Source organism: Cyprinus carpio, chromosome A7 (genome assembly GCF_018340385.1).
Source record: "Cyprinus carpio isolate SPL01 chromosome A7, ASM1834038v1, whole genome shotgun sequence".
Classification (NCBI taxonomy): domain Eukaryota; kingdom Metazoa; phylum Chordata; class Actinopteri; order Cypriniformes; family Cyprinidae; genus Cyprinus; species Cyprinus carpio.
Genome location: NC_056578.1, coordinates 43,897,309 through 43,922,186, shown reverse-complemented (window position 1 = coordinate 43,922,186; position 24,878 = coordinate 43,897,309). Strand labels below are relative to the sequence as shown.

At 39.5% G+C, this 24,878-nt stretch overlaps 2 protein-coding genes and 4 pseudogenes across 2 annotated transcripts; 3 read left to right on the top strand and 3 right to left on the bottom strand.

The window, feature by feature from the left end:
• Positions 1 to 191: 191 nt before the first annotated feature.
• On the bottom strand, positions 192 to 4,185 carry LOC122145717 (histone H3-like). The gene is made up of 2 exons (XM_042761259.1): positions 3,845 to 4,185; positions 192 to 568 (listed from the first exon to the last, which is right to left on the bottom strand). The coding sequence occupies exons 1-2, from the start codon at positions 4,171 to 4,173 to the stop codon at positions 244 to 246; spliced, it is 654 nt and encodes a 217-aa protein (XP_042617193.1). The 5' UTR covers positions 4,174 to 4,185; the 3' UTR covers positions 192 to 243.
• A 1,059-nt stretch (positions 4,186 to 5,244) lies between these two features.
• LOC122145710 lies at positions 5,245 to 5,736 on the bottom strand (annotated as a pseudogene).
• Positions 5,737 to 9,663: 3,927 nt separating this feature from the next.
• LOC122145714 lies at positions 9,664 to 10,458 on the bottom strand (annotated as a pseudogene).
• A 3,119-nt stretch (positions 10,459 to 13,577) lies between these two features.
• On the top strand, positions 13,578 to 14,181 carry LOC122145712 (annotated as a pseudogene).
• Positions 14,182 to 14,460: 279 nt separating this feature from the next.
• Positions 14,461 to 15,066, top strand: LOC122145813 (histone H3.3-like). Its single transcript, XM_042761411.1, has one exon. It carries the CDS (start codon positions 14,461 to 14,463, stop codon positions 15,064 to 15,066), a length of 606 nt encoding a protein of 201 aa, XP_042617345.1.
• A 5,578-nt stretch (positions 15,067 to 20,644) lies between these two features.
• On the top strand, positions 20,645 to 21,024 carry LOC122145812 (annotated as a pseudogene).
• Positions 21,025 to 24,878: the final 3,854 nt, after the last annotated feature.

Sequence of the window (24,878 nt, the reverse complement as noted above, 5' to 3'; positions counted from 1 at the left end):
CATTAATAATTATACGAGCTCTAATTGTAAGATCAAGTTTTAGGTTCAAAATACAAGCAATATCGATCATCTCAAAGCAACACACACGAACTGAACTAGTTACATGTTTTTTTAGCAAGTCCATTCACGGACGTTTTATTGTTAACTTTCCACTTAAAACACTAAAACCATTTCAACTTCAACTCTTTATGTGACAGTGTGGGTGGCTCTTAAAAGAGCCGTTTTGTTTGTTGTTTACGGTGTTTAACCTCCGAAACCGTACAAAGTGCGTCCCTGTCGTTTGAGCGCGTACACAACGTCCATGGCGGTGACGGTCTTTCTCTTGGCGTGCTCGGTGTAGGTGACGGCGTCGCGGATCACGTTCTCCAGGAACACCTTAAGCACCCCGCGAGTCTCCTCGTAGATCAGACCGGAGATGCGCTTAACTCCGCCGCGGCGAGCGAGACGACGAATGGCGGGTTTGGTGATTCCCTGGATGTTATCACGCAGAACTTTACGATGACGCTTAGCGCCTCCTTTCCCAAGTCCTTTACCGCCTTTGCCTCTTCCAGACATGATGAATATGTTCCTAGTTTCAGTCGAGCGACGAAAATGAGTAAAAGAGAAGAGGTGCAGGGAGGCCTTTTACATTTACCTACAGGACCTGACTGAAACCAGCGCGCGTCACATGGCGCTCCCCTCTTCGCTCGTTAGAGCAGGAAACAATGATGTTTAATCCAAACCCTGATCTAACGATGTCTGTCCTGTGTTTCATATTAAAATCCGTGTTTTAAAGCATTTATAAGATCATCTGCATCATGTTTACATGCGTTTGTCAGATCAAACCCCGTCCAGCTGAGATGATGCTGCAGTGTTATTCTGAACTTGTGTAAGGTTTTCAATCAAACAATAATCCACTACTTAAGAAACCCACCCTCAGCCCATCTCTTTTAGAGAACTACAGACCAGTTTCCCTTCTTCCTTTCATTGCAAAAACACTTGAACGAGCTGTATTCAACCAAGTCTCTACCTTTCTCACACAGAACAACCTCCTTGACAGCAACCAATCTGGTTTCAGAAGTGGACATTCAACTCAGACTGCCTTGCTCTCAGTTGTTGAAGCCCTAAGACTGGCAAGAGCCGAATCCAAATCTTCAATACCTTATCTTGCTTGATCTGTCCGCTGCTTTTGACACAGTTAACCACCAGATCCTCCTGTCAACCCTACTGACAAAGGGCATCTCAAGAACCGCACTCCAGTGGTTTGAGTCTTACCTCTCAGATAGGTCCTTCAAAGTATCTTGGAGAGGTGAGCTGTCCAAGTCGCAACATCTAACTACTGGTGTGCCTCAGGGCTCAGTTCTTGGACCACTTCTCTTCTCTGTCTACATTGCATCATTAGGTTCTGTCATTCAGAAACATGGCTTTTCATACCATTGCTATGCTGATGACACTCAACTCTACCTCTCATTCCATCCTGATGATCCATCGGTAGCTGCTCGCATCTCAGCTTGTCTAACAGACATTTCTTGCTGGATGAAGGACCATCACCTTCAACTCAACCTTGCCAAGACAGAACTGCTTGTGGTTCCAGCAAACCCATCGTTTCATCACAATTTCACCATCAAGTTAGGCACATCAACCATAACTCCTTCAAAAACAGCCAGAAACCTTGGAGTTAAGATTGATGATCAGCTAACTTTCTCAGACCACATTGCTAAAAACTGTCCAGTCCTGCAGATTTGCTTTATTCAACATTAAGAAGATCAGGCCCTTTCTTTTGGAACATGCTGCACAACTCCTTGTTCAAGCTCTTGTTCTGTCCAGGCTAGACTACTGCAACGCTCATCTTGGCAGGTCTTCCAGCCAGTTCTATCAAACCTTTACAATTAATCCAGAACGCGGCAGCAAGATTAATTTTAAATGAGCCAAAAAGAATACACGTCACACCTCTGTTTATCAGTTTGCACTGGCTACCAATAGCTACTCGCATAAAATTCAAGGCATTGATGTTTGCATAGAAAACCAGCACTGGCTCTGCACCCCTTTACCTAAATTAATTACTTCAGACTTATGTGCCTCTAGAAGCTTGCATTCTGCAAGTGAACATCGCTTGATTGTTCATCCCAAAGAAGCACAAAGTCACTTTTAAGGACTTTTAAATTAAATGTTCCCTCCTGGTGAATGACCTGCCCAACTCAATCCGAGCAGCTGAGTCCTTAGCCATCTTTAAGAATCGGCTTAAAACACATCTCTTCCATCTTTATTTGACCCTCTAACTTTTGCACTCACTATTCTAATTCTATTAAAAAAAAAATAATAAAAAAATTCTAACTACCTTTCTAATCTTTTATATTTTATCTATTTTCCGCTTTTTTTATTTTATTATACAATTATCTAAAAAAAGACCTCTAACACTAGCTTGCTCTATTCTTTTTCTATTCGATCTGTTTTCTTTTTATTTATTATATTATTTAAAAGCCCTTGCTACGTGTACTGTATATAATATACATAAAATATACATTACTATACATAGAAACACCAACCCACAGTACATTATAAACATAGCTTCACTTATTTTGCACTTTTTATGTATATAAAACACTAAAACTATATTCTGGCACTTCTGGTTAGATGCTAACTGCATTTCATTAGCTCTGTACTTGTACTCTGCATAATGACAATAAAGTTGAATCTAATCTAATCTAATCTAAATATATATATATATATATATATATATACATTTTTAATAGAAGAACGTTTGTTTGTTTTAAAGGTTGTTATTCCAGCAAACAAAGTCTACACTGTGGTGTTCCTCAGGGCTCCATACTTGGACCATTGCTATTTCTTATTTATGTTAATGTCTTGTCAAATGTTTCAAATATTCTTACTCCAGTAATGTTTGCTGACGACACAACCTTAGTTCTCTTTCACCCAAATTTGAATTCATTGATTAAGAATGCAAATGATGGTCTAATTGCTTATGCTAATTGCTAATTGGTTATGCTAATCCTCTTTAACAGTTATAAAAGACCATTTAATGCTGCCTTGTTATAGTGTATTTTGTGTATATATATATATATATATATATATATATATATATATATATACTATTCATTTTAATTTCTGATTATGTACCATATATCATTGTTTTGGGAGTATATCATTTTAGTTTTTTTTTTTTTTTTTTTTTTTTTTTTTTTTTTACGTATGTTGTAATTATTTTGTAGTTATTTATATATTTGTTGTTATTTAGCTCTGAGGTGGAGCCCTTTGGGTTTTCTGCCTCTTCCTGCACAGGCGCTTTGACTTTCATATCATCATGTTTGTCTAGAACTGCAGAAAAATGCCCATCAAAATCTACAGCAATCTACATGTAAAAGCTACTGATATCATTTTAAAAATTAAATCATTGGTTCTCAATTACCCCCATAAAGAAACCACTATTATAACAAACGTATCTCTACTTATACATTAAACATTACAGGAATATAAGTATGGTATTTTCTTTATATCATTATTTGTTTACAGATCTAAGGTTACTCCATTACACACCGGGGTTAACACATCTGTCACGTTTTGCCTGTGTGAGTGTTCTGTGTAGTAATGGAAAACTAAAACTGTTCAAACGCGTAAAATTTAGACCGAATAATTACTTCCATATGTACAGTCAGTATTATATGTTTTATATTGGGTGTTCCAGTGGAAACGGTCTCAATCAGTGTGATGTAGTGGCTCTTAAAAGAGCCTTTGGGGTTTAATGCGGCTGATGCAGCGGCGGGTTTAAGCGCGCTCTCCGCGGATGCGGCGCGCCAGCTGGATGTCTTTGGGCATGATGGTGACTCTCTTGGCGTGGATGGCGCACAGGTTGGTGTCCTCGAACAGACCGACCAGATAAGCCTCGCTGGACTCCTGCAGGGCCATGACGGCGGAGCTCTGGAAGCGCAGGTCCGTCTTGAAATCCTGAGCGATCTCTCGCACCAGACGCTGGAAAGGCAGTTTGCGGATCAGCAGCTCGGTGGACTTCTGATGGCGGCGGATCTCTCGGAGAGCCACGGTCCCGGGCCTGTAACGATGGGGTTTCTTGACCCCGCCGGTGGCTGGGGCGCTCTTCCGGGCGGCTTTAGTAGCGAGCTGCTTCCTCGGGGCTTTACCACCGGTGGATTTACGAGCGGTCTGCTTGGTTCTTGCCATTTGCTGCAGTTCTAATTGCTTCAGGATACGAGCGTTAAAAGTAATAATATGTGCAATACAGCTGCTTTTAAAGCGTCTTAGGATGGCGTCAGGGTGCAGAAGCTTGTGATTGGCTGATGTGTGACGCGTGCACAGGACTGCTAGCCAATGACTGCGCATCTCCTGTTTTCAAACGGGGAACTGTTTGTGTCTCCCGCTCAAAATGCTTTGTTCTGTTTATTACTTTACGCATCAAACAAATACTGTACACTACATTTACATTTAGTCATTTTGCAGACGCTTCTATCCAAAGCTATTTACAGTTGGGGGATACATAAAGCGTTTCTTCTTAAAGAGGCAAACAGACACAGGAAGTGTCCGGAATACTAAGTTTTAGACATTGTTCAAATAAGTACAAGCTAGAAAGAGAGGGAATAAATAAAGAGAAAGACAAAAGTAAATATATTGTAATATAATTTTTCTTCTTAAATCAAGAACACGGTCAGAGACAGAGTTTTTTATTTTTTTATTCTTGCAAGATCAGACAATACAGCAGTGAGCTCTGCCATGTGTGTGACAAAAACAAGTGAACACGCATCTCTACATTTATACTCTTTAGCCAATTGTTTTCCCATGTCTCTAATACCATATATACCTCATGTGTGATGAATACTTGATATGTCTCATTACTCACGAAATTCAAGATAGGACCCTGTTTTTCCTCAACAAGCAGGTCATGGTGACATCTCTTTGTACTCAGACCCAGCAGCCCCCCCATCTTTCTGTCGTTGTGTATGCATGTATGAACAAATGTAACCAGAGCTACTGGAAACCACAGCAAATCGTTTTTGCTTACGCTTACCAAATAAAGACCATTCTGAATCACCCCAGAGAGTGGTCATTACGAATGTTTTCAGTTTGTACTTAAAACAGTAATAAAAAAAAAGATTTAACGTTAAAAAAATAAAAATAAAAAAAAAGTTAGCATTTATGGTTGATGTTGTGTATATTTAGTTGCATTCATTTATGGACAACAGTTACCAGCAAATTGTAGGGGACAATCAGAAAATCGCTCTGTAAGAGATAAAATGGGTGGCTCTGAAAAGAGCCTTTGGGTTTCAGAAACACGCTTGGATCTGTTTACTTGGCTTTGGCGGGTTTCTCGGTTTTCTGGGGCAGCAGCACGGCCTGGATGATGGGCAGCACGCCGCCCTGAAGCGCGATGGTCACTCGGCCCAGGAGTTTGTTGAGCTCCTCCATCGTTGCGCAACCGCCAGCTGCAGGTGACGGGAATTGATGCGGGTCTTCTTGTTTTCTCTTGCGGCGTTTCCAGCCAACTCCAGGGATCTCAGCGGTCAGATACTCGAGCACAGCCGCCAGATAGACGGGAGCTCCGGCACCGACGCGCTCTGCGTAGTTCCCTTTGCGGAGAAGTCTGTGAACACGACCGACGGGGAACTGCAGCCCTGCTCTGGAGGAGCGAGTCTTGGCCTTCGCTCTCGCTTTGCCACCGGTTTTGCCTCTTCCGCTCATTTTTGATGTAAAAACTTCTACACTAGTAATGTAGAAATAATGAATACATGGGCCTCGCTCTACTGTATTTAAAAGAGCGTGCGAGTCGCTCATTGGTTTAGAGTCTGTAAGATTTCAAACCAATCACTGAACTTCCCTCCAACACCGACCGCCGAAGCCACGCCTCCACAGCTGGCGCGCGATTCTGCAGCTTTAGAAACAACACGACAGAAAACATTCATGAACTTGTGACGGTGTGTTAAAGTATTTGCTAACGTATTTCAAAATAATTATCAAGGCAAAACGCATTGATCCATATTGTTTTTAACTAATTAAATTTGATCAATGATCCCATTAAAGCGGTTAATTTTAATATATGTGTATTACTTTGTGTTTTTTTCTAAATACACAGCCAAACATGTACAGTCGTGGCCAACGTTTTGGCAGTGACATCATATTTTGTGTTTTGCAAAAGTTTGCTGCATCAGTATTTTTAGATGTTTTTTCCCACATGTTTCTTTGGATATACTGAACAACAATGACCAGCATATCATATGTTTTAAAGGCTTTTATTGGCAAAAAAAAAAAAACTCCTGGGCCGAGTGACCATCGCTCAGGGCGGCGTGCTGCCCAAACATTCAGGCAGTGCTGCTGCCCAAGAAGACCGAGAAACCCGCCAAAGCCAAGTAAACAGATCCAAGCGTATTATATATATATATATATATAATGAGTCAATATTACAGTGTTGGAGCCTTTGTTCTTCATAACCTCTGCAGTTGGCTCTGTCATGCTGGATATTAGCTTCTGAGTTAAATCTGACTGATTGGTCATCCATTTTTGCCTTATTAGTTCTCAGAGTTGATCACTCTTACTACAGTTGAGAGTTTGCTATTATCTCCTTTACTGCATGTACCAGTACACAAATAGTTAAAAAGAAAAACTACAGTTATTCACCAAGAGGGGTTTTATCATGTTCCAAAGGTTTTTTATATTAGGTCAGTTTTGGCCACTAGTAATTTACCAATAGTATTTTTTTTTTTTTTTCAGGATCCAAAGTTTTGTACTTTCATTAATTTTTCTGAAAAATATATTGTGTACTGTCCATATATGACACAAAGTATTGGCAAAATCTCACACGTACTAGCTCAGTCTGTGTATCTAGGAAACACACAACAACCTTGGAAACATGGAGAAGAAAAAAAAAATATTGGTAAATAACTGTAAATTTTTTCATAAAATATTTGTGCACTGTACAGTACATTAGACAGGGAGATATTGGCAAACTCGTAAGTTTGGTAACTATGTACATACTATAAAACCATTGTAACATAAAAAAAGCCTTTTTGGTGAATCACAGTAGTTTTTTTTTTCTAAACATATCTGTGCACTATACGTCCAGTAAAGCAGGTAGACTACTGGCAAAATTTCACCTGTAATAAGTCAGTCTTCTACACCCTACAACAGGGACTAGACGACAATTAGCACGACAGAACAAGACGACATCAACAGACATCATACACGCCACATGTATAGCACAAAGCAGTCGACTCATTTTCGACACAAATGGAAACTCATAAACAAGAACACAGTTACTGGAAGAGTTGCAACTATGGCAGCTGAGAAGGCCATTCTTTGAGTTTCTTTTAGAGAAATCTTTGGAGACTGATATGAACGGTATAAAATACGGCTCGATTGTTACAGTCAGTGCCCTTGCCGTCCAGAATCAAAAAGAACATCCCAATCAAGTGAAGAGATTTCAGAAACATTTCAGGTGAAGAATAATCCACTTCATACCTCCGAGACTGTGTTATGATCTATATGACCTTATTATTTTTATTGTGAGTGTAGGGGAATATACAGTTAAAACCCAAAGGACCAGATATGATGAACGAAGACCAGGAGTCAGAGATGCGTTCAACTGAAGAAGAATTTTACTGAAGAACATGGTTTACAGTTTCATCAGCAGAAGTCAGCTTCAAACACTCTCGATGGAGTTCGTAGGCCCGCTCTGCGTACAATTCAAAATCAGAACAATTATACCCTGACAGAGGAGACTAATTGCATCAATGCATAAGTCAACAAAATTCTGATTGGTTCCGAAACCTAGATAAACTTAGACAGTTTCCACATATGGAAGCTAGCCCTAGCCCTAGCCACACACACACACACACACACACACACGCACACACACACGCACACACACAGTCACTCACACGCACACGGACACACAACACACACACTCTCACACACACTCTCACACACACACACACACACACACACACACACACACACACACCACCACCACACACACACACACACACACACACCACACACACACACACAACACACACACACACACACTCACACTCACACTCACACTCTCTCTCTCTACACCCACCACATACACACACACACTCTCTCTCTCACCACACACACATACACACACACTCTCTCTATTCACACACACACACACACACACACACACACTCTCACACACACACACACACTATGAAGTCATCATCTTAGAGAGTAGAAGCACAGCATAATATCTCATAAGCTCACATAAGGTTTCACATTTCACTCTTGCCATAATTTGATTAATAGTCAAACAAGAAATAATCTAATAATATAATTAATATCAATATTAAGGATATGGCAAGCTTGGCATCCACTGCTTCATGAGTATTAGGCTTATCATTACAGCTGATCATTGTTGTTGTGTATTGTAATATTTACCATGATATAATCAGAGTATAGAACAGTTTATGAAAGTGTCACTCCACAATACAATAGCAAAAATATAAATATGTATAATATTTTTATGTAACATTAATCAGATTCTAGTACACTTCCTAAGGAAAGGATATGGACCAAAAGACATTGCAATTACTAAATGATATTTAGACAGACTTAAAGAAGTTCCAGATCTATACTTGTGCTCTTATTATTCTAGATATTTTGCCTTTAATTTAAATAAACGTGCAAACAATATACTTGCTTTTGTGAATTTATTTCAATGTTAATTACATTGTGCAAATTACACTTTAAAACTGCGTCTTTAATACTTCGCTGCTTATATGTCTCAAATTTATTACACACAAACATAACAAAAAAAAACAAACAAGAGAAAACACATCTCAAACCCCGTTGCACACCGTTTCCAGGAAACATGTGTTCAAACCGGAAACCGTAGCAAAACAGTGCACACCGGTTTGAGCTTGCCCCGCTCTTACAGTCTGATTAGTGTGTGTTTTCACCTGACTAGAACTCATTCACACTTTCACGTGTGCTGATGATATGATTAGTCAAATAATGTTAACTGGTCATTTTGTGTCAGGATAAAAAAACAGTGATTTTTTTTCTTTCTTTTTTTATAATTTTTTTAATTCAAGTTCTTTTTTTTTTTCTGATGACACTGCACTTGTGGTCTAATCAAACAAATTAATGGTTTGGAAAATAGAACAGATGTTGAGCTTCTTGTTACATGTTGTGATTATATATATATATATATATATATACTTATATATTATATAGTATATGTATATATATATATATATATATATCTAAATATATAATAATACATATAGACATATATTGTTAGTGTGGAGAAGACTAAGGAGTTGATCATTTATTTTGATAAGACACAAGGAAGCAGTAATGCTGGTGACAAAATCCATGGTCAGAAGATAGAAATAGTTCAATCTTATAAAGTTATTGGCATACCATTTGGACAGTAAAATTAAAATGGAGAAACGTACAGTGAGGTTGTGTTTAATAAGCCCCAGTCAGGATTTGAGATTAATAATCACTGTGTTCTCCAGAACGATTTAGAAGCTCTTTTATCTCTGCTGCTGTGTGCAATGTGTATATGAAAGAAACACTTTTGTTGTGTTCATTGCTGTTATTTAGTTGTGTTGCCTGCAGTTTACGACAGCAGTGAATGATTTGATGGATTATTGTCATGTTGTGTCTGCCGTTTTTATTTACTGAGTTGTTTTCAAAGTATCAATGGTGATACAATTTAGTTATTTTCTTAACATAACCTTACTTCAGTAAAGTAAATTGCTCTCTTTAGAGTTTGTGGGTGGCTCTGAAAAGAGCCGTTGGGGAATAAAACAGGTTTTTACTTCTTCTTGGGAGCTGCCTTTTTAGGCTTGGCAGCTTTAGGCTTTGCTGTCTTGGGTTTGGCAGTCTTGGCCTTTTTGGGGCTCTTGGCTGCTTTCTTAGGCGCTGCGGGCTTCTTTGCCTTCTTGGGGCTCTTCGTCGCCTTCTTTAGCGGCTGCAGCGGCGGGTTTCTTGGCCTTCTTTGGGGATTCTTAGCGGCGGGCTTCTTTGCCGCTGCGCTCTTGGGCTTCTTGGGCAGCAGCGGGTTTCTTCTTGGCCGCGGGCTTCTTCGCTTTAGGAGCTGCTTTCTTCGCCGTCTTCTTCTTGGTCTCGGTTTTGCTGTTGTTGATCTTGAAGGAGACGGAGGCACCGGTTCCTTTGACCTGCACGGCAGGGCTCCTTTAGTCACCAGGCTCTTGAGGGCGAGCTTGAATGCGGGAGTTCTTCTTCTCCACGTCGTAGCCGCCGGCAGCGAGAGAGAGCTTTCTTCAGGGCGGGCGAGAGAGACACACCGCTCCTCTCCTTCGATGCGGACACGGCTTTTAACGATCAGATCACCGACAGCTGGACCTGCTTTCTTGGCTTTAGCAGCGGACTTCTTCTTGGGTGCTTGGCCGGCGGGGCGGCTGCGGCTGGGGCGGGTTTCTGCCATCTCTCTGTGTAGAGTATTCAGTAAAATCAGCAAATCAAACGCTCTCTATGTTAAGCAATGAGCTGCACTCGGACCACGCTGCGCTCTTATTTAACACATGAGAACCTTATAGACTCAACCCGCCCGCTCGGTGTGTCTGGCTCCGCGCCTCCGCGAGCCGCTCTCGCGCTTGTGTTTTCTTCTTCTACATTTAAGAGCAAAAGCGATCGACTACTAAAATAGTTTGGCGCAGTAGAAACAAAGTGGACACCAAGCAGAGGTTCTTGGCTTTCTTTGGGGACTAAAATACGCGGCGAGGAAATGTTTGTTTTTCTCCGGTCAGATCAAACTCGAGGCGAGCATCAGCCACGGAACAAAGCCGCGTGCGCATTTAATGCCTCGTTTCAGTGGAAAAGTTGAAAAAAGATTTAAACTCGTCCTCTGAGTGTTTGCGATCAGAAAACAGTTTTGGAAGTGAATTTAATGAAATGAGCATCAGTGAAGCGCGTGTGCAGTGTTTGATACAGCTGTTGTTTTGGGCAGCTTGAAGCACAAACATCCGGAGACTTCGAGTCTGAGACTCCTGTCTGTTCAGCAGATGATCTGTCATGATACTATTATTTATCAACTTTTCATTAGTCTTTCACATAGAATAAATAACATCATTACATACATTCAGGACTCAAAAACAACAACAACAACAACAGTCTTATATCAATTTACATAATTCCACTGAGAGAGAGAGAAGAGATGGGGAAAAAACTTCTGTATTTATTGTCTTTTTTTTTTGCAGCTGTAAACCAGCAAATAACAAATTGTTTTTTTTTTTGTGTTTTTTTTTTTTTTTTTTTGGATTGAGTTTATACAGAAGCCAGAATCATCATCAAGAAGACATAAACTTGGATTAACCATGTAATCAATTTGTAGTAAAGAGGATACAAACAAAGTTTACATGTGTCCACAGATTACTGACAATAGGATACTCCCCAAAACATATGAAGCTGTACCTGATGACAGTTTTACAGATATGGCAATTGTAAGTCGGTTGTAGTTTCATTTTGAATCTTTTGTAAGGAGTTATACATGCTCTATGAATAACTTTGAAATGTATAAGACCATGAGCCAAGTATTTAGAGGTTAAAGTGAGGTTAGATCACATCCAGTCACAGATAATTGTAAGATCAGATAGTTCCTGATTCAAACAGATTTGATAGAAAGAGTGGTTTTGTAATGCGATCAATAATTTGCACGACTGTATATTTAAGGAAAGAGATGGTCAACCCAGAAGATGGTGCAACTGTTTTTCCAGTTTCTAATTGAATTAGCTATAGCCCAGGCTGAATTTGTAATTATCAACTTTTTTCCTTGTGCCAGCAAATAAAATATCTTGAAGTCTGTTTGGTTTCACCTTATCAGCTTCAGTCAGTCTCCATGAGGCTTTAGATTGAGTCAAAACAAAAATGAATATCAATAACCTTAAGTTGAAAAAAAACAACAAAACACACCATTAAAAATTTTACAGCTAGTCCTCCTGCGTGTATAGGATGCTGTAACCGTCTGGTAAAGTTTGCTTCTGGGGCGCGTACCATTCCATATAAAACAGGAAAGCATGGAGTTTATCTCCTTAAAGTAACCTGGAGGGGGAGGAGAGTGGCAGCATAGAGAAAAATAACGTTAAGCTGAGGTAATAAAATTTATAACAGTATTAGTAATAAATGATAATAATAATAATATTATTATTACTAAGTTCGGAAAAGTCATGATTCAAGATTCAAGATTTTTATTCATCACATACGTGGTTATATAGAGAATATAATGTCTAACCAGCAGTAAAATGTAAGTCAGGTCCTGCAATTATTATAGAATATCTATATATAATATATATATTATATAGGTATGGGAAAAAGTAGGATAAAAAAAATAAACTAAAATAAAATGTGTAGGGCAGTATACTGCAGACTTAATAAATATTAAGATGAGCAGGAATGTACAAGAGGAGAATGTGCAAACAGGTTGCAAATAAAACTTACAGAAATTGCTGTGGCAAGTGACAATGTCAGTATATTAATTATTTTACTGATTATTAAGTGAAGTCATGTAGAGGTTAAGAGACTGAGTTTGAGTTAAGAGCCTGATGGCCTGCGGGAAGAAACTCCTCCTAAGTCTCTCAGTTTTTGCCATCATCTACAGAAGCGCTAACCAGATGGCAGCAAAGGTGATGAAGACAGTTACTGGGGTGGTTAGAGTCCTTGATGATTTTAACAGCTCTGATTTTGGAGTGTTTGAGGTAGATGTCCTGCAGAGAGGGGAAAGAGCAGACCCCTGAGATGCGCTCAGCTAAGATCACATCTCTCTGAAGGGCTTTGCAGTCTTGACTGGACCTGTTCCCATTCGCTTGTTAAGACTGACGTCAGGTGTCACCTCTTCCGTGTCCAAACACTCTATCTGATACCACGAGAAAACAACAAAGGGTGCTAATATACACTCACAATGCGATATAATACTATCAAAAAGTTATAATCCTGACCTTTAACTCCACACCGAAGTCCCAGATGGTTAGACAATGAAAATATGAATAAAAATAAAATAAATATAAAAATTATTTGTGTTTTGGAACACTGTGAGCATGGAGACTGTAGTGTACACCGTAAGTTGTGAAAAACATTTATGCGATAAATGTTTAATATGAATAAACAGTGCTCATAAACGGTTGCTGAGGCAGTATTCTCAAGTGAAGTGAGTTGAGGCTTGGACCCGGAAACAGCGCTTCTTACATCACCACTTAACAACTGAATACCACACTGAGATACACTGAGTCAATACACTTTCTATGGCCCCTGAATAGAACGTTTTCAGGATGAATGAGTTATAAGTTTATATAAAATCATAAAAGTTAGCCACCAGTTTGTACAAAAAATAAATTATTTTGAAATACTTTAGCACACGTCAGAATTTCTTCAATGTTTTCTGTTGTTTCGCTGCACAATCTGCGCGCCAGCTGTGGAGGCGTGGCTTCGGCGGTCGGTGTTGGAGGCGAAGTTCAGTGATTGGTTTGAAAATCTTACAGACTCTAAACCCAATGAGCGACTCGCACGCTCTTTTAAATACAGTAGAGATCTGAGGCCCATGTATTCATTATTTTCTCTACATTACAAACATAGCAGTTTTTACATGAACAATGAGTGGAAGAGGCAAAAACCGGTGGCAAAGCGCGAGAGCGAAGGCCAAGACTCGCTCCTCCAGAGCAGGGCTGCAGTTCCCCGTCGGTCGTGTTCACAGACTTCTCCGCAAAGGGAACTACGCAGAGCGCGTCGGTGCCGGAGCTCCCGTCTATCTGGCGGCTGTGCTCGAGTATCTGACGGCTGAGATCCTGGAGTTGGCTGGAAACGCCGCAAGAGACAACAAGAAGACCCGCATCATTCCCCGTCACCTGCAGCTGGCGGTGCGCCAACGACGAGGAGCTCAACAAACTCCTGGGCCGAGTGACCATCGCTCAGGGCGGGCGTGCTGCCCAAACATCCAGGCCGTTGCTGCTGCCCAAGAAGACCGAGAAACCCGCCAAAGCCAAGTAAACAGATCCAAGCGTGTTTCTGAAACACAAAGGCTCTTTTAAGAGCCACCCATTTTATCAAATAGAGAGTATTTTTCTTTTTAAATTCATTTATCAGTAGCGTCATGCCGTAAGGGCGTTTAATAAAACGCATTATCATTAAAGATCAAAAGTCCGTGAAGAATACGTGACTATTAACAAACACGTTAACAAAAATAAAATTATTTTATATATATATATATATAATATGTTGGATGGTATGTCTGTGTAGTTGTGATCTTATACAGATGGAAAGTTAATTTTGATGATCTCTGATTAATGAATAAATCAGAGCTATGAAACAAAACATGAGTATGAAGCCTAAATTGGTGTGTTTGCGATGCGAATTCACAAACAAGATCAAAGCATTTTGAGCGGGAAACAACCAGCTCAGTTTAAAAAACAGAAGGGGGCGCAGTCATTGGTCATGATGTTCACACCATCAGCCCAATCAACAGGGCTCTGCACCTTTATGACGCCAGAAGCTGGTTCGCCGTATGAGGCTTTAAAAAGCAGGCGCGTAACACAGAGCAGTTATTTTTCTACTCGAACGGAAGGGGCAAGCAGAGATAGGAACGCATTTCAGCAATGGCAAAGAACCAAGCAGACGGCTCGTAAATCCACCGGTGGTAAAGCCCCGAGAAAGCAAAGGCTCGCTACTAAAGCCGCCCGGAAGCAGCGCCCCAGCCACCGGCCGGCGTCAAAGAAGCCCCATCGTTACAGGCCCGGGACCGTGGCTTCTCCGAGAGATCCGCCGCTATTATCAGAAAGTCCCACCGAGCTGCTGATCCGCAAAACTGCCTTTCCAGCGTCTGGTGAGCGAGAGATCGCTCAGGATTTCAAGACGGACCTGCGCTTCCAAAGGCTGAGCTCCGCCCGCCGTCATGGCCCTGCAGGAGAGTCCAGCGAGGCCTATCTGGTCGGTCTGTTCGAGGACACCAACCTGTGCGCCATCCACGCCAAGAGAGTCACCATCATGCCCAAAGACATCCAGCTTGGGCGCCCCGCCGCAGCCCGTCCGCGACCCATGAAAGGGGGGCGCGGCTTAAACCCCCCGCCGCTGCATCAGCCGCATTAAACCCCAAAGGCTCTTTTAAGAGCCACTACATCACACTGAATGAGACCGTTTCCACTGGAACACTCGATATTAAACATATAACACTGCCTTCACATTTGGAAAATAGTTCACTACACATAAAAATCACACACGCAAAAACAGTTTTAGTTTTCCATTACTACACAGAACACTCACACAGGCAAAACGTCACAGATGTGTTAACCCCAGTTAATCATTTATTCTAAATTTCGTAAAAAAAAAAAAAAAGGCTCTTGTGATGTTTGATGTATAAGTAGAGATAATTTTGTTATAATAATGTATAAGTAGAGATAATTTTGTTATAATAGTGGTTTCTTTATGGGGGTAATTGAGAACCACTGATTTAATTTTTAAAATGATATCAGTAGCTTTTACATGTAGGTTGCTGTAGATTTTGATGGGCGTTTCTGCAGTTCTAGACAAAAAAACATGATAATTGAAAGTCAAAGCATCTGTGCAGGAAGAGGGCAGAAAACCCCAAGGGGGCTCCACCTCAGAGCTAAATAACAACAACCAATATATAAATATCAATAACTACAAAATAATTACAACATACATTAATATATATATATATATCATATATATTCCATTATATAGTATATATATATATATCTATATATATATATATATAATACTCCTAAAACAAACAAGTATGGTACATAATACATAAAAAAAAAAAAAAAGGTATATGTACAAAAAAATTTACACTATTACAAGACATTTTGCTAGATGGGATAAACCATTCCATAATTTAATACGCCTAACTCTTATCAAGTATTGACCTCTACAAGTGAGATCTTTAGGAAGATGAAAACTTGAAAATTGACGAGTAAAATAACAGTGAACCTGAGAATTTACTTTAAAATACATTCTAAATTGCACTGGATATGTTACCCTCACTTGAATATATATTATACATAAATATATATTTATAAATAAATATTTGAAAATTAGTATTATCGTAGTAAGAACCTGAAGTTTATGAAATGAAGCAGATGACGTATATATGTTTGATTGGATGCAATCCTAACAAAACGCTGCTGAACAATAAAGATTTTTTAAGAGTAAGTAGGAAAGTAGGAAAAGTACTCGCCCAAACTATATTACAATATGAAAAATATGGATAAATTAAACTATAGTAAAGAGTAAGAAGACACTCTTGCTGTGCCTCAGTAGACTTAGTACAAATTTTTGATAAATCCTTAGGGTATAATTTTTTACAACTAAAAATAATATATATATATATATATATATATATATATATATATATATATAAATATATATATATATATATATATATAAGATAATTTTGTTTAAATAAAAAAAAATCATAAACAATTAGACCGTCATTTGCATTCTTAATCAATGAATTATAATTTGAGTGAGAGAGAACTAAGGTTGTGTCGTCAACAAACATTACTGGAGTAAAAATATTTGAAACATTCGACAAGACATCATTAACATAAATAAGAAATAGCAATGGTCCAAGTATGGAGCCCTGAGGAACACCGCAGAGTAGATTTTGTTTGCTGGAATAGCAACCTTTAAAACAAACAAACTGTCTTCTATTTAAAATGTAATTCTTCAACCATTTATATGGAAAATCATGAAAACCTTATTTGTATAACTTTCCAATAAAATGTAATGATTAACTGTATCAAAATCTTGTGACAGGTCTAAAAAGATACTGCAAGTAAATTCTTGATTTTCAAACACAAGGGTATCTCAGCCTCAGAGGTCACGCCCACAGACCATTAGCTAAACGTCTGATGCATATGGGACACACTTCAGGAGTGTCAGAGTCGTCATCGGGGTGGTTGAATTCTACAGGATTTCCGGGAGACTTGTGTGTCGCGTTCTTTAACATTCCACCTGGAAACAAAAAATAATGTGGTGCCAAACCCCCTCCTGAAAGAAGAAAGCCGCCGAGTTTACAACTGTGACGACAAGCGCTTATCAGGATCAACTAAATGCTGCATTTTCAAAACTTTTTAAAGTTCACGGCATAGAATCTTTAAAATATGTCCGAGAGTTTTACACTGTTATTGCGACATTTCCATGCTTCGAAACATGACGGTGAATGAAACAAACTGTTTGAAATGTCGGTCAAAAGGCCTCATGGGTGGACCTTGACCAATGAAAGCTGCCATGAGCTCCAGACCTATAGCCGTTTTTTTTCTTCTCGCTATTCATATTGATGTTTGCAAATAATAGAATTTGAGTCTAAGTGAAAAATAATTAATTGATGTAATATTTTTTTCTACATTTTTTTTGAGAAAACAAATAGATAATGGTCTATAGTTGGTTTAAAAAACACAGAACATCATCTTCAAAAAACTGAATAACAACCAACTATTAAAAAATCCTCTACAAACAATGACTTCAAACAAAGAGAGAGAAAAAACATGAACAAGTGGCTGCAATATTGAACATTTCACCCGCTTGACAAAGAAATACAGAAATATCATCATAGCCATCTGAAGATAATTTTAATTCATCAATAATTTCACTTATTTATGCTTATGCTGGTATTGCTAGATCTCAGTGCTGCGTTTGACACTGTCGATCATAACATACTACTAGAGAGACTGGAAAACTGGGTCGGGCTTTCTGGGATGGTACTCAAATGGTTCAGGTCATACTTAGAAGGGAGAGAGTTATTATGTGAGTCTAGGAGAGCATAAGTCTAAGTGGACGTCCATGACATGCAGAGTCCCACAAGGCTCAATTCTTCCCCCGCTCTTGTTTAGCCTGTATATGTTCCTACTAAGTCAAATAATGAGAAAGAACCAAAATTGCCTATCACAGCTATGCTGATGGATACCCGTGGATTTTTACCTATCCTTATCTCCAAATGACTACAGCCCCATTGATTCCCCCTGCCAATGTACTGATGAAATTAACAGTTGGATGTGTCAGAACTTTCTTCAGTTAAACAAGGAAAAAACTGAGGTCATTGCATTTGGAAACACAGATAAAGTTTTCAAGGTGAATGCATACCGTGACTCTAGGGCTCAAACAACTAAAAATCAAGTCAGGAATCTTGGTGTGATTCTGGAGACAGACCTTAGTTTCAATAGTCATGTCAAAGCAGTAACTAAATCAGCATACTATCATCTCAAAAACATTGCAAGGAATTAGCCCTTTTTGTTTCCAGTCAAGACTTAGAGAAACGTGTTCATGCCTTTATCACCAGCAGGGTGGACTATTGTAATGGTCTCCTCACCGGCATTCACAACAAGAAGGGGACCCATTAGACAGCTGCAGCTCATCCAACACTGCTGCCAGGATTCTGACTAGAACTAGAAAATCTGAGCATATCACACCAGTCCTCAGGTCCTTACCACTGGCTTCCAGTTACATTTAGGATTGATTTTAAAGTACTTTTACACGTTTATAAATCACTCAATGACCTAGGACCAAAATATATTGCAGATATGTTCACTGAATATAAACCTAACAGAGCACTCAGATCATTAGGATCGAGTCAGTTAGAAATACCAAGGATTCAACACAAAACAAGGGTCTGCTTTCAGTTATTATGCCGCCCGCAGTTGGAATCAGCTTCCAGAAGAGATCAGATGTGCTAAAACATTAGTCACATTTAAATCTAGACTCAAAACTCATCTGTTTAGCTGAGCATTTATTGAATGAGCACTGTGCGATGTCCGAACTGATTGCACTGTATTTCACGTATTCACTGTATTCTATGTAAAATCATTTTCTATTTTTAACTGTTTTAAATTAATTTTAAATAAATACATTTTTTAATCATTTCCAATATTTTAAAATTGCTTGTTTTATGTTTTAAAATTGCTCATTGTTTCCTGCTCTAACGAAAAACGAAGAGGCGTTGGGGGCGCCATGTGTGACGCGCGCTGGTTTCAGTCAGGTCGTAAGCAAATGTAAAAGGCCTCCCTGCAGCACTTCTCTCTTATTCATTTTCTTCGCTCGACTGAAACTAGGAGTCACTTCATCATGTCTGGAAAGAGGCAAAGGCGGGTAAAGGACTCGGGAAAGGAGGGGCGCTAAGGCGTCATCGTAAGTTCTGGCGTGATAACATCCAGGGAATCACCAAACCCCGCCATTCGTCGTCGAGTCGCTCGCCGCGGCGGTGAGTCAAGCGCATATCTCCGGTCTGATCTACGAGGAGACCCCGCGGGTTGGCTGAAGGTGTTCCTGGAGAACGTGATCCGCGACGCCGTCACCTTACACCGAGCACGCCAAGAGAAAGACCGTCACCGCCATGGACGTTGTGTACGCGCTCAAACGACAGGGTACGCACCTTGTTACGGTTTTTCGGGGGTTAAACACCGTAAACAACAAACACAGCGGCTCTTTTAAGAGCCACCCACACTCTCACATAAAGAGTTAAGATTTATGTTTAATAGTTGAAGTGAATGACAATAATAATAATAATAATATCGCTTAATAAACGTTCTTGTAGCTCAAGTTGTAGAGCACTGGTTAACAAGCGCAAGATTAGGGGTTCGATTCCCCGGGAACACATGATGGGTAAAAATTGATAGCCTGATTGCACTGAAAGTCGCTTTGGATAAAAGAGCATGCTAAATGCATAAAGTTTTAACTCTCTTTAAAAAGTGAAGTTTAATGCTAGTGTTTATTTTATTTTAGTTTTGTTCTCATATCGGATGTGTCATGTACCAGGAGCACCTTAAAAAAAAAAAAAACAACAAAACGTATTCCTCGTAAATACCAATGGTAAATCTGATTCTGAGAATGTAACTATTTCATGTTGAACTGTTATGTATCTATTTTATTTTTTACTAGTTGTTGTTGTCTGTGTAAGTTTCTGTCACCAAAACAAATCTCTCGTGTGTGAACATACTGGGCAGAAAACATCTTTTTATTTCAGATTTTTAAAATCGGAGCTTATATAATGTTATATATTGCTGGTCGGGGGGCGTTCATATGAGGATTAATATTTTTTCATTCTTCTTACATGGCATTTCCATTTGTTTAGCCTTCCTTTGAATTCAAAAAGCGATTTATATAAAATAAAGAGAAAACACAACAAACTGGCAATGATATTTCAAGTTTGAGAGAGCGAAGTGAAAATAGCAGAACAACAGGAGAAGAATAAAAGAGTGTCATAAAAATCGTTAATGTTTTCTCTTTCTCTACATTCTCTCAATGGGTTTATGAGAGGTTTTTAAATTTTACACTGTATGATATTGATCTTGGTTGTTTTGATTTTAAGACGCGTTTTGTTTCTATAGAAAGCATAAACCATCAAAATTTAAAAGCGGGATTGAAAACAAAGGGTGCAAACCACTTCACGTGGGTGATGTCGTTTTACAAACCATGGAGCGGTGGCGCCGGACTATCCACTCCTCCGCCCTGTGATTGGCCCTCGTTCCAGTCGTGATGCTTTGAATTCTCCAATTAAAGACGATGTTACCGGGTTTTGACCAATGAAAAACACACAATCAGCAGCTTCCACGATCTCTGTGTAAATGAGCATAGATCAGTGAATTAAATGTCTCTGTCCCGCTCATTCTAATCATTGTTTCTTGAGGTTTTGATCTCCAGCAGCATCATGCCTGAACCGAGCGAAGTCCGCAACCGAAGAAAGCTCCAGAAGGCCGTCACTAAGACCGCCGCTAAAGGAGAAAGAAGCGCAGAAGTCCAGGAAGGAGAGCTACGCCTCTACGTTGTAGCAAAGGCTGAAGCAGGTCACTCCTGACACCGGAATCTCTTCGAAGGCGATGGGCATCATGAACTCGTTCGTTCAACGACATCTTCGTCGGCGCATCGCCGGTGAGTCGTCTCGTCTCGCTCACTACAACACGCGCTCCACCATCATTTCCCGAGAGACCAGACCGCCGTGCGTCTGCTGCTGCCCGGGGAGCTGGCCCAAACACGCCGTGTCTGAGGGCACCAAGGCCGTCACCAAGTACACCACCAACCTCCAAGTAGAGCTCTGCTGCAGCTCTCACACAACCAAAAGGCTCTTTTAAGAGGCCACCCGCTTCTCCTTAAAGAGCGAGTGTTTCTTTCTAATATTTAGCTTGACAATTCAAGGACTTCGTCTGTTTCATATTTATGCGAATCAAAGTGAAATTAGTTCACTAGTCCAGTAGAAAACACACTTTTTTTTTTTTCTTTCTCAAAGTTACTAAAGTGAAAATTTTGCAGCTAATTAACCGTGTAGGTTTCATATTTATTTGCCAGATTTGTATTTATTTATTTATATATATATATATTGGGCAAGTTAGAAGAACAATATGAGCTGAATATCTGTAGTGGGAAAGCTGCAGCACATTTTGTAGGAGAGTGTATAGTATGCGTACCCCATGTTATAAAGTATTATTTGTGAATAACAACTTTGTAGTAGTGTATTGGTATTAAAGATTACGACTAAATTGAAATCTTATAACAGTATATGATAAATACTTATCAAAGGACTGATAGTAGACTAGAAAAAAGTTAGCTGCCATTGTTATGCTGTTAAATAAGAAAATTTAAAATTAATGGATTCTAATGTATTGCAAGAAGTTATTACATTAACCATCCAAACAATAAAGCTATTTATTGTGTCTTATTATATTAACAATTTTGTATTTTATTTTTTTTTACTTGTTTTTTTATTTTTCATCAACTGTTAGAGTGACATTAACGAACTCTAACAGTTTATTCATCATTATTGCAACTGAAATAACATGGCAAAAGTGTAGATGATAACCTCTTGAGTAAAAACATTTGCATCGGCTTGAAATTAAAATAGCAATTTTACTGTTAAACTTAAACTGTGCAACTTAACATGCAATGACACAAAACATGTATAGACATTTACAATAGAATTTGCAACATTGCAATGCAATTTTTTAGAAATTCCCATTAAGACATATGCTGATCCAAAGCAGACACACTGATGAAGTGAGTGAACAAGTCAGTGGCACTGGAAAGATGAGGATGAAGACGAGAACAAATCTTGAATAAAAAAAAAAAATAAAAATCTTAATGTGAAGTTGTTTTCACACTGCATGACTATCTTGGCCAGCATTCAGTCACTGCTGTGTTCACACTGCACAATGGATTGGTTTCACACTGCATGACTTTACAATAGGAAGAATTGCCGACAACTCTGTCTGGCACGCAAACTACGTTTCACAACCAAACACACACGAGATGTGACAGGAAACAACGCGATATCACGCGTGCAAGACCGAAGTTCTCACGTGAGACTGGATTATTATTAAAAATGGTAGCCCTCAAGAAGCTTTAATACGAATAGCCTGTGCGCTGAATTGCAGCGAAACAAGAAAAGAAACGAAGCCATGCTTGCTGACTATTGTGGTCTATAACTCCTCCCCGCTGCTCTGTATCTTGCTCTCTCATTGGCTGTCGGTCATCGCTGATGTAGTTTTCAGTCTGAACACTTCACACAGCAGGATTTTGAATCGCTGACAGGTCCAGACAGAGCTGGGTAGTAACAGATTACATGTAATCTGGATTACGTAATCAGATTCCAAAACTCAAGTACTTGTAATTAGAGTAAACTACTTTTTAAAATACTCGTAATCAGACTACAGTTACTTTTTTATGGATTACATGATTACATATTATTTACACAATGGTACTACGTCGTTCAAAATGCATTGATTTTCCTAATTTTTTTTAACGTTTATATATGTTTCCCCTTAGGGGGGCGCCAGAGTTCACAGGGGGGGCGCGGTAGCGGATATGCTTTGAGGTGAATAAAGATGCATAAAATGTTCCACTAATAATTTTATATAAAAATATTTTTTCAAAGTTTTTTTTAAAAATCATATGCTTACAATGCCAAGATAAGACAGTCAAAAATGATCTCTTATATAAAATAATTATTAAAATTTTGCGCGCATACCGTCACCGTAAGCGGCAAAACAAAAGGAAATGGCAGAGAAACGTAAATGCGGTGATTCTTCATCAGAGGCGAAGAAAAAGTTAAGACACTATGACAAAACCTACATAAATTTTGGTTTTATTGAAGGCCAAGAAAAGTCTCGGCCAGAATTTGTCTTTTGTGGTGAAAAACTGGCAAACGACAGCATGAAACCAAGCAAGATGAAAAGACACCAGGAAACCAAGCATCCAGAGACAATCGGCAAAGATAAGGAATTCTTAGAGAGAAAAAAAGAGATGGCTCTGTCAAAAAGATCGACAGATATCAGAAAAGTATTCGAAAGAGCAGGTAGTGATTTACAGAAGGCTACTAAAGTCTCCTTTGAGTCTTCGCTGTTGACTGCCAAGGCAAAAAAGCCGCATAATATTGGAGAGGAGTTAATCAAACCCGCCTGCATTAAAATAGTGGAGGGACTATGTGGCCCGCAAGCAGCTGAAAGGTTAAATCTGTCCCACTCTCTAACACACTGTTAAAGACAGAATTGATAAAATGGCAGAAAACTGCAAAAAAACAGTTGCACGAAAAGCTTAGAGAAGTCCAATTTGCTATACAGCTGGATGAAACGACCATTGATTCATACCTCACATCGTACAATCTGCCCTACACAAATATCGTCGCTTGCTGCACGGAAGGAGCTGCCGCGATGATGGGTAGAAATAAGGGATTTAACAGCCATTTAATGGAAAAGGCTCCATACTGTGTAATTTTCCACTGTATGATACATCGCCAGGCACTCGCCAGTAAAAAAACAGTCCAGAGACCTTGGTGACACACTGGCAACAGTTGTAAAAGTCGTAAACTTCATTAAAGCTCGCCCTACCAACCAGAGATTATTTGCACAACTGTGTGAGGATGAAGCGCACCAAACTCTACTGCTACGGAGGTGCGCTGGCTTTCGCGTGGCAAAGTGAGTGTGCGCTTTCTAGAACTGCAGGATAAAATCCTGGAATTTCTGCGAAATCAAAACACACTGTTGGAGCAGCTGACTGATGGGTTCTGGATCAAAACCGCATACTTTGCTGACATATTTCACTCTTTATAATGAACCAACACGAGACGCAGGGGTCTGAGTCAAACATCTTGGAGTGCAAAGAAGCAATCGATGCTTTTATGCGCAAGCTGGAGTACAGGGCTGGAAAAATGTCACAGGGGCATTTACAACACTTTCCAATGCTGCTTCAACATTCTGGGGGTCCCGTGAGTGCATCTTTGCGCGCCGAGTTTTGCCGTCACATGACTGCGCTCTACAGGATGAAATTAAAGTCCCGCTTTGCGGATGTTGACGCATTATCCAAGGAGTCGTGGGTTATGGATACCTTCACATCCAGGCTCGAAGATGTGGAATACCTTGGCTGTGAAGATGAGCTCGCTGATTAAAACTAATTCACTGTCAAAAAAGTACTTCCAGGAGAATGGATTCAAAAGGCTTTGGATAGCCAGGGGACCTGTTGTCGCACCTAAACTCGCAAACTATGCCATTACAAAGATCATTCTTCCTTTCAGTACCACCTACCTCTCTGAGACAGCCTTCAGTGCCCTTGTGGCTATAAAAACCAAGTCACGCAACAGACTGGAAGTCCACAGCGATTTTAGACTGGCTGTCACTGGCATTACACCTGACATTCCATCACTAGTGAAAGGCATGCAAGCCCAAGGTGGACATTAGCGTTATGTGTTTTATGCTGACGTTTATGATTAGCCTTGTAAAAAAATAAGGATCTGTGCATGCATGCAAGTACATACAGCATTCTACCGTTCATATTTAACATTACGTTCATAACATTCAGTATTCTATGTTTATACACAGACTCCTAAAAAAAGAGAAACTACTGCGTTTTACTAGTTGTGTAAAAATGAAAATATTAGGCTAAAAGGAAACATTTGA

Coding starts and splice junctions, on each gene's coding strand:
- LOC122145717 (XM_042761259.1), bottom strand. CDS start 4,173: ATGGCAAGAACCAAGCAGACCGCTCGTAAATCCACCGGTGGTAAAGCC. Junction 569..3,844: donor CTGTTCGAGGACACCAACCT/GTGCGCCATCCA, acceptor GACTGAAACTAG/GAACATATTCATCATGTCTG.
- LOC122145813 (XM_042761411.1), top strand. CDS start 14,461: ATGACGCCAGAAGCTGGTTCGCCGTATGAGGCTTTAAAAAGCAGGCGC.